At 36.5% G+C, this 9,559-nt stretch overlaps 1 protein-coding gene and 1 pseudogene across 2 annotated transcripts; both read left to right on the top strand.

The window, feature by feature from the left end:
- The first annotated feature begins 284 nt into the window (after positions 1-284).
- On the top strand, positions 285-3,759 carry LOC137716101 (uncharacterized). Of its 2 annotated transcripts, XR_011065640.1 has the most exons (7): positions 285-427; positions 510-658; positions 757-805; positions 893-1,035; positions 1,769-1,889; positions 2,375-2,468; positions 2,607-3,759. XR_011065640.1 is itself a non-coding variant. In XM_068455495.1 (6 exons), the coding sequence occupies exons 1-5, from the start codon at positions 379-381 to the stop codon at positions 1,853-1,855; spliced, it is 477 nt and encodes a 158-aa protein (XP_068311596.1). In that variant the 5' UTR covers positions 285-378; the 3' UTR covers positions 1,856-1,889; positions 2,375-3,758. The 2 variants fall into 2 exon arrangements, 1 of the variants encoding a protein (XP_068311596.1); XM_068455495.1 differs by having other exon boundaries at positions 2,375-3,758.
- A 2,309-nt stretch (positions 3,760-6,068) lies between these two features.
- Positions 6,069-8,721, top strand: LOC137715884 (inositol 3-kinase-like; annotated as a pseudogene).
- Positions 8,722-9,559: the final 838 nt, after the last annotated feature.

Below are 9,559 nucleotides of genomic sequence, written 5' to 3'. Positions count from 1 at the left end.
AAAATTAAAAAAAAAAAATTTAATAATAGGGTGCAAATTGACTAATTTTGAGAGTTGAGAGGGGAAATTGGCCAAATTAAAGTTCAGGGGGGAAATTGACTAAATATGAGAGTTGAGGGGGGAAATTGGCCAAAATTAAAGTTCAGGGGGGAAAGTGGCCAATGGTCACAAGTTCAGGGGGGAAATTGATGAATACCTCATAACAAAAACTAGGGTGGTAAAGCATGATTTACAAAAATAAGGGTGGCAATAAACATGAAGTTTCATAAATTGTTAGGGTCGGTTTTGAGGCTTTTGAGAATCTCAAGGTTTTGCGTTTAGAAGCTTCAAGAACAGAGGAACCAAAACGCAGAGCAGAAGCAAACCCTAGCTCACGAAATGGCCGAGAAATTGGCACCGGAGAAGCGCCATAGCTTCGTTCACAATGGTAATTCTTTCTTCCTTTTCCAATTTTCACGTTTGATTTTGGTTTTCCGCGACTGAATTTTGTGTTCGGATTTAAATTTTAGGTCAGAAAGTGTTTGAATGGGATCAAACCCTAGAGGAGGTAAATATGTACATAAGTTTACCCCCAAATGTTCCTTCAAAGCAATTTTTCTGCAAAATTCAGTCGAAGCACGTTGAAGTCGGCATCAAAGGCAATCTTCCGTACCTCAATGTGAGTAAATTCAATGTAATTTGATACATTTTCGTGAGAAGATTGAAGCTTTTGGTATTTGGTTTAAACCGGTGCGTTTTTCGGTTTCGGGTCTACAGCATGACCTTACTTGCCCGGTGAAGACGGACTGTTCTTTCTGGACACTAGGTAATTAGTGTTTAGTATTTTCATAGTATCTCTAATTTTGGTAATTTTGGATATTTTATGCTGATTTTTTTATTAATTATGTGTTAGAGGATGATATAATGCACATAACACTGCAAAAGAGGGACAAAGGTCAGACATGGGCATCACCTATAGTGGGCGAGGGTCAGCTCGATCCTTACTCCACGGATCTTGAACAAAAGCGCCTTATGCTTCAGAGATTTCAAGAAGAGGTGAATTACTCTTATGCATCTTATTCTCACTGTATGTATTTATGCATTACTGTTTGAATTCATGAAATGAATGTGTTGCTAGTATATTATGTTAGTGTTCATTGTCATCTGTGAGATACTCTAGCGAGAGCGTTTCTTAACTTTCTTTAATATCAAGGAGATTGATTTTGAAAAATGAACAGGATTTTGGATGCATAAAAGATGTAATTGCGAGGTAATTGATAATAGGAGATGCAAAGCTCAGCATTGTGTTGTTGTGCCTTATGTTCCATGATTACAGGGTTTTCTTGCTACTAATTGGTCTATACTTTTACTAGGCTTTCGTAGATTAGCATGTGGCGCATTTATAGTTGATTGTACCCAAAAATTCACATGCTGAATTTTACTCGTAAGAAAGAATGGAGAATGTTTTTGACACAATTTTACCTGTATGCAAGAGTTTTCACTAACAAGATGATTAGCTTGATTTTCTATCAAGATTAAATGCTGATGCAAAAATGAAACAACGAAGATGAAAAATTGTTGATGCGGGATCTGAGTAACTTTATGTACTTCAACTTAGTTTAATTCTAGTTACCTTAACTAGGACTCCACCCATGACACTGACTTTTATTATTAAATTGCTAAGAAATCAATGTTTTCTGGTTGTCTACCGATCATATGAACCTCAACCAAATTTGCTCTTTGATGAATTTTCAAATAATATAGCTAGTGATTCTTTGGTCCTTTGCAGAACCCAGGGTTTGATTTCTCACAAGCCCAGTTCACTGGAGGCTGCCCTGATCCAAGGACCTTTATGGGCGGTATCCGCTCTGATTGACGAGTTTGCTGCATCAGTTACCTTTATTAGCCTGGTATGAAATCCTGACCAACATCTAGTAAATATGACAACTTGATTAGCTGGCCAACTTGGCTTCCTGTGGTCTCTGTAAGAACTTCAGTACTACTTACAATTTGTTCTTTTTTATTTTCAGTATCTTATCTATAACTGTAAAAATCTAGAATTTACGTAATTTATCTTCCAGTGTCTGCTTCCCTACTTTCCGGCAATGGCACGACCAAATAAATCTCTTTTTTTATGAAGTATGATTTGCAGCTTTGAACTATGATGCGAGAAATAGAAATTAGGAAGTATCTTGATAAACATGTTGTCAGCATTAGGTCTTCCATTTTCTTAACTCCTTGTGAATATCTATCACCGAATACTCAGGGGAACTTAGAATATGATTTCTTGCTGCACATGCCAACATTTTAGACCATACAGTAACTTGCCCCCATCTTGCTCTGCTCTGAAAATTAAAGTTAGCAACATGCGAATGTTTGACATTTTGTTTGGCAGGTTCTGAAACCCCTCGATCCCGATATCCTCCAAACACCGGGATGGGCACGTGTTGGCCGACATCCGAAGGTGACGAGTCCATTTTAACATGCATGTAAGTTATGAAGAAAAGAACGAACGTAACTAAAATATGTAGCTTTAAATATAATGAAAATGTAGCCTCCGGATCAATTGAAACACAAGCCCAGCAGTCAAAACCAAATAACATACCAGTGATCACTTTGGGGTGCAGCATACAAATCGGAGTAGCTGGTGTGAAATGACTAAAAGGCTGTCTCGACGCCTCATTACCTGATCCTTCCCAAGAAGATCCCGAATCATGACTGCGACGTTTGAAAGTGAGTGTCTAGGGCCAATAGTAGAAGATGAGGAACGCTCCCTGGTGCGTCGAGATCGGAAACCAATTTGCACTGCGTGGCTATGTTGGGTATTTGTCAAATATAGCAAAAAATTAACTCATAATTTCAAAAACGTCAGTTTTTATAAAAAAATTCAAATATATACAAAATCTCATTTAAGCAGACACAAATATTCTCAAATTTAAAATCCAAACAAACTAAAAAAATCAAAACCCTAGACTTAAGAAATGGTGGTGACCTGTGAATGGTAGGAAACGGTAAAGACTTGTGCAGCCCTAAACGACAGTGATTGTATGTTTTTGCATTGTTTCTCATCTATGTTTTCTCTTTGCTTTTGTTGTTTCTTCTTCGATTGAATATTTATTAAAGAATGAGCTGTTAATCTTAATAACGTTATTTATCTCAATTTTCCTTCGGTATGAAGCAATCTCTTTAGAATCTCTGAGTCTTCCATTGTAATTGTTTCATATATGCATTTCACATACTGAGAATATTCTATGAAAGCAGTTCGAGCAATTATCTATTTCTATAATAACTTGTTTGTGCAAAGATTCATGTTTCCAGCTAATAATGTTCATTCATGTCTATTTGATTATACTGAAAAAAAAAAAAGCATGGAAAAGTTTTTACTATTCAATTATATTGAATAAAGCTGGAAAAATTTTGCCATGTCTTAATTGGGTAGATTAAAAGATGTAAAAAAGCCTTTAGGAAACAATTAAAGTCGACTATATTATATTTTTCCAACCTGGGGATTGTCCTTATTGCTGAGAATTTGAATGATGTACTAAGGTTTCTTTGATTATTTATTGAAATAAAATTGAGAGATACTTTTGTTCTTCTTTTGGAAAAGAAAAGAAAATAAAAAGGAGAATTTTTTAGTGAGAGATTATAGCATAAGAAGTCTTTTAGTCAATAATTAGTTATTCATATAAATTGAGGGTACTTGTGTCTATTTAAGTGGAATTTTGAATATATTTGAATTTTTTTATAAAAATTGACATTTTTGAAATTAAGTGTTAACTTTTGGCTATATTTGATAAATTCTCGGCTATGTTCTAGTTCATTTCAATTATTTTTTTGGTTAGACGGGATGGACTTGTACCACGTTTTCTAATCTTATGCGAAGAGATTTAGTTACACAATCAGAATATATCTTCCTCATTAAGTTCCTAGTTGATACAATAATAAAGATTCTCGATAACACTTGAAGAAATTACTGTTCGCGTGGCATAGGAGATTTTTGAGACAAACACAATCTTAATAATAAATATTTTCTTTATGGAATCTTAATAATAAATTTAGAAACTTGTTTAGTGTAATAAGAGATTATTTTCCTTGTACTAGTTTACTAGTATTCATTTTTATTGAGATGTTTTAGATTCGACTTTCGGTAGGAAAATTTGAACCATATTATTACTAAATCATTGTGAGAATCCACCTTCCACTCTCATTTCGGAGAAATTTTTCATTATAATGGGAACATTGATGATACATCACGTGTTTTTATATAAGTAGTGGGAAATTGTATCTTTGAAGTTATTAACTTTTTAGCATATATATTCCACCGTTGATATAGTGACACGTAGTATACCGTATCGTGTTCCAGTCACATTGAAAAATCTCTTCTCACTCCGGATAAATAATACCGTTCGTTAAAAAAAAAAAAAAATTAGGTTCACATCCTTCTTTTTGTTACTCCATTGATTAAAATCATATTCATTTTAAATTTTTGAACAAGGTCCTTGGATATTAATAACGTCATTAATTATTTGAATAATAAAATATTTTTATTTTTAAATATATTCCCTTAGTGTTAAAAATGTTACAATTAGTATATTTATATTTATGGTTAAATTTTTTATCATATATTTTTATTTTTAGTTTGTACCTATTTTTAATTTGCAAATATTTTTTAATTTGTACCAATTTTCTTTTCATTTTAAATTTGTACCCATATATTAGTTTCTTTTTGTGCCCATATTTTTTAAAGTTTTATTTGTGTTTGTACCCATGTGTATACCATCACGTGACATTGTATATTTAATCAATGATAAAAAAATTACATATGGTATATTTATGCTTTATGCCTACACTTTGTATCATATATTTATATTTTTAGTTTGTACCCACTTTTAATTTGCAACTTTTTTTTTTTTTTTTTTTTAATTTGTAGTATTTTTTTTTTAGTTTTATTTTGTACCCATGTATTAATTTCTTTTAGCGCCTATATTTTTAAAAATTCTTTTGTACTCATAATTTTTAATCTTTTATCTGTACCCTAATTTATTTATAATGTACCAATTTTTTTTTATTAATGTACCACTTTGCTATATGTGAAATGTACCAATTTTTTTTGTAAAATGTTCCAATTTTTTTAACACTATGGATACATTCTTTTGCATTTATTATTTCTTATTTTCATATAGTTTTAATTCATTTATTCAATCAAAATGTTTGAATTTTTTTATCGTAACTGTTTCTAATAGTATTATAATGAGAGATTTTAAATTTATAGGATTATAAATCTCATAAAATATCAAACAATTAATGTCAAAACTATAAAAATATAAATATTAATAGTAATATAATGAGATGTACAAAGTCAAGGACATTGATCAAACTTTGAATATTATTAAGGTTTTAATCAAAGAATGTTAAGGACTAGGAATCGCATCCAAAGTATCCAAAAAAAAATTATAGCGACAATTCCCAATGGTCCTCCCTCAGCAGCAGTCACCCTCCCGCCATCTCATTCGCATGCAGGCATGCACTATAAGGCCTCGTTTGGCAGCTCGGACTGTACTGACTATTTCTGTCGGATAGGATAAATAGCCACCGGATAGTACTGACTAAAATAGTCGGGTGTTTGGTGCAGTATCGGACTAGTGACCGTATTATTTATACAGTGTTTGATATTATACTAGATAGGAGGAATCAAACTTAAAAAATTTTTTTTTTTTAAAGTGAAATCATTTTTTTATTCCCAGATCTCTCCGCACCCCCCAAACACCCTCCCTCTCTCCCTTCTTCTTCCCCGACTGCAGAAGAATCCCAAATAATTGTTCCTCAGCTCTCTCCGCCACACCCCCCAAATTCCCTCCCTTTCTCTCCCATATTCTTCTTCCCCGACTAAATAATCCGGGCGTTTTGGTTGGTTTTATTAAGCGGGTATATACCGTGTTATCCTATCCGACCGATTAAATTAATCCGACGCTTATTTAATACGAGTGAACGCTAAACACCGAGTCCGTATACCTAATCATATCCGATCCGATCTGCCAAACAGGGCCTAAATTCTTTACGACACCTGCACATGCAAAAATCCAAAACTTTGTCTTCCTTCCCGTCATCTCTTTATTCTCTCTCTCTCTCTCCTCATTTCTTCAATGGCGCCTCTCAAACCCTAACAATCTTTCTTCTTATTCTTTGTTTTCTCACCCATGATCCCTAAACCCACCTGCGGATCACACAATCGAATCCAAACCCGCCAAACCCCGCATGGGTCGAGGCCCGAATCAACCCAATTCAGCTCCCAGGGTCCTAATCGCCGGCAACTACTGCCACGACGTTTTATTCAAAGACGGCGTCATTTTGGCAGAGACTCTCGGCGGGGCCGCCTCCTTCATCTCCAATGTCTTCGATGGAGTTTCCGTCCCCTGTAATTTGGTCTCCAAAGTCGGGCAGGACTTCGCTTACTCGGTCCCGCGTGACCCGATTGTTGTACCCGATTGCAAAACCACTCTCTTCCACGCGCATTTTGATTCCGGCGTCGGCGGTGGCGAACGGCGTGACCGGGTTCTGCAACGGGTAAGAGCTTGCGACCCGATTAGGCCCTCGGATCTCCCCGAATACAGATTTGATTTCGGAATGGCTGTCGGTGTCGCCGGTGAGATCACCGTTGAGACGGTGGAGAAGTTGGTTGAGACTTGCAGCACTGTGGTTGTCGACATTCAGGCTCTGATTCGAGCTTTCGACGGAGTCGACGGGACCGTGAAGCTTGTGGGTTTGAAGGAGAGTGGCTTCTTCCACCTCTTGCCGCGAATTGGGTTTTTGAAGGCTTCGGCGGAGGAGGCGTTGTTTTTGGAGCTGGAGGAGGTGAGGAAGCTCTGCTGTGTTGTGGTGACGAACGGGAGGCGTGGGTGTAAAGTTTATTGGGGAGACGGTGAGGTGGAAGTTGGACTTTTCCGACGAACCAGGTTGATCCGACGGGCGCAGGAGACAGTTTCCTTGGTGGGTTTGTCGCCGGACTTGTTAATGGCTTGACTGTGCCTGATGCTGCATTGCTCGGCAACCTTTTCGGGTCACTGACTGTTGGCAAAATTGGATTGCCCAAGTTTGATTCCAAGTTATTGTAGGTTTGTCTCTCATTTTTCATTGCCATTGCTCTGCTTCGGTTTTGGATTTTAGGATAGCATGTAGATTTGTTCAATAGTGTATAACTTATGCCACTAATATTGTCCAATAGATTTGAATTCGTATTTCGATATGATAGATTTGGTTAAGTTCTGTTCTTGTATATAGAGCGATTATTATAGCCGGATCATGCTGTTATGCTGCTGAAACAAATGCATATCTCTATGTGAGCTTGTGTTTTCCAGTTTTTTCTTTCTCTACATAGACTAAAAATTTGATCAGTTTCCAACTTGGGTGTATCGGCGAATATTAACGACTATGTTTTAACCAATTGTTTCGATAGTGAGCCGAGGATGTTTTGTTTGACAAATATCTAATTGTAGTCTCTCACCTTATGGCTTGCAGAGAGTTCGTGAAGAGGTGCAGAGGAGAAAAATGCAGTGCGGTAATTGCCGCGAAAGAAAAGATGACAGATTTAGGTTTGTGAACATAGCAGGACATGAGCAATTTCATGCATCTCTAGGAGCAGCTAAGCAGACAACAATTGTAACCGGTGTCCTTCCTCAATACGTGACACAGCCTAAATTGTTACCGGTCTCCGTCAATGAAGAACCAATTCAAATCGTTGACACTGCCGGTAAACCATGATTCTCGACAGTGTAGCAGTAAGTTTCTTCATCCATAACCTTATGCTGGAATGTAATGTAGAAATCTATTTGCATAGGGTAGGCGGAATTGCATCATGTTGTTATGCTGCTGAAAAAAGGGCATATCTCTATGTCAAGTCGTGTTTTCCAGTTTTTTCTTTCTCTACAGACTGAAAATATGATCAGTTTCCAACTTGGGTGCATCGGCGAATAATAACGGCTAAGTTTTAACCAATTGTTTCGATAGTGAGCTGAGGACGTCTTGTTTAACAAATATCTAATTGTAGTCTCTCACCTTATGTCTTGCAGAGAGTTCGTGAAGAGGTGCAGAGGAGAAAAATGCAGTGCGCTAATTGCAGCGAAAGAAAAGATGACAGGTTTAAGTTTGTGAACATAGCAGGACATGAGCAATTTCATGGATCTCTAGGAGCAGCTAAGCAGACAACAAAGTGCCTTGCTCAGGAACCTCAATGGGATCTGCCAAGTTCTCCCCCCAAGTCAATGGAACAGGGTGGCCTCCCTCAATACGCGGCACAGCCTAAATTGTTACCGGTCTCTGTCAATGAAGAACCAATTCAAATCATTGACACTGCCGGTAAACCATGATTCTCGACAGTGTAGCAGTAAGTTTCTTCATCCATAACCTTATGCTGGAATGTAATGTAGAAATCTATTTGCATAGGGTAGGCGGAATTGCATCATGTCGAACCCAGATGCGTGCATCCTTACTCTTTAGATCGATGTAGAACCCCAATGCAAAAATGACAAAATAAAAAAAAAAAAAAAAAAAGAAGAAGTTGCTTTGTCTAAGAGAATTTTACTTATAGTAGCAATTAGTAATGAATTTGGTGGTTTTCTTTTCAAATATCGGATCCCCTTAGAGTAAGTATCAACATGCTAGTATTTTCTTTCGATTGAGAACTGGCGGAAGGTGCAAATGACCTTTTATTATAGTAGTGAAAATAAGTTGAGCTCTTGTATGATGACGTGGGTTTGAACCCATCGATCGCTAATTTAACAAAATTTATCGATGGACAAAAAAACTGGCGGAAGTTGCAAATTGGGCCGGGCCTATCTGATCATTATACGGGCATGTTGGATGGAATTGTAGCCCATTAAGCTGTGGTCAGTTTGGGGTTTGGTGCATCATACAGTGCCGGCACAATCCCATTACTGTTTAATCATGGCGGATGGTTTAATTTGATTTATTTAGTTCGATAGTTAAAAATAAAAAAATGTGCGAGAAGCTACAAATACTGAAAATCACATATAACTGGCGACGAACGTTCACTTTTGCATGTGAAGTTATCGGTCATGCATTCGACGCCCGCGGGTATGCTGTCTCCGTTTTTGTCTCTGCTCCTTTAATTGTTTGACAGGTGTCCATCCACTTAAATCAAAACTTAACACAACGGAAAAGATGCATAAACCAAACGTTCAACATCAGCCAACGCCACCACTAGTGTCTCTGCTTTTGTAAAGTTTAAAACAAAAGAAATATGCTTTTTTAAGTTTACCTAATCTAATGGGGAATCAATATAAAGAAGAAAGTTTTAACAAAAAACCTGCATTACTGTTTATTTTAACGAAAAATCACATTTTTACACTAAAAAGTCAAACCTAGTACTATTCACTTTACCCTTTATTTTGTCCTTATTGTTAAAGCTCAAAATTTTCAAACCATTTTTATTAGTTTTCCTTATAAAGAAAATATGATCCCAGACTCAACAGCCTCTGTTTATCTCACTTACTAAGACTTAATTAGTGTAGTTCCCTGTGAAATGTTTTTTGGGTCCACTATCCCTTGAAAGTTATTTTGTTCA

This window comes from Pyrus communis, chromosome 14, assembly GCF_963583255.1.
Source record: "Pyrus communis chromosome 14, drPyrComm1.1, whole genome shotgun sequence".
Lineage (NCBI taxonomy): Eukaryota > Viridiplantae > Streptophyta > Magnoliopsida > Rosales > Rosaceae > Pyrus > Pyrus communis.
This window is presented reverse-complemented; position numbering and strand designations above follow the sequence as displayed.

Excerpts from the sequence above, each read along its gene's own strand:
- LOC137716101 (XM_068455495.1), top strand. The coding sequence starts at position 379 with ATGGCCGAGAAATTGGCACCGGAGAAGCGCCATAGCTTCGTTCACAAT. Across the intron at positions 659-756 it reads GCAATCTTCCGTACCTCAAT|CATGACCTTACTTGCCCGGT; the intron begins GTGAGTAAATTC and ends TCGGGTCTACAG. Across the intron at positions 806-892 it reads CTGTTCTTTCTGGACACTAG|AGGATGATATAATGCACATA; the intron begins GTAATTAGTGTT and ends ATTATGTGTTAG.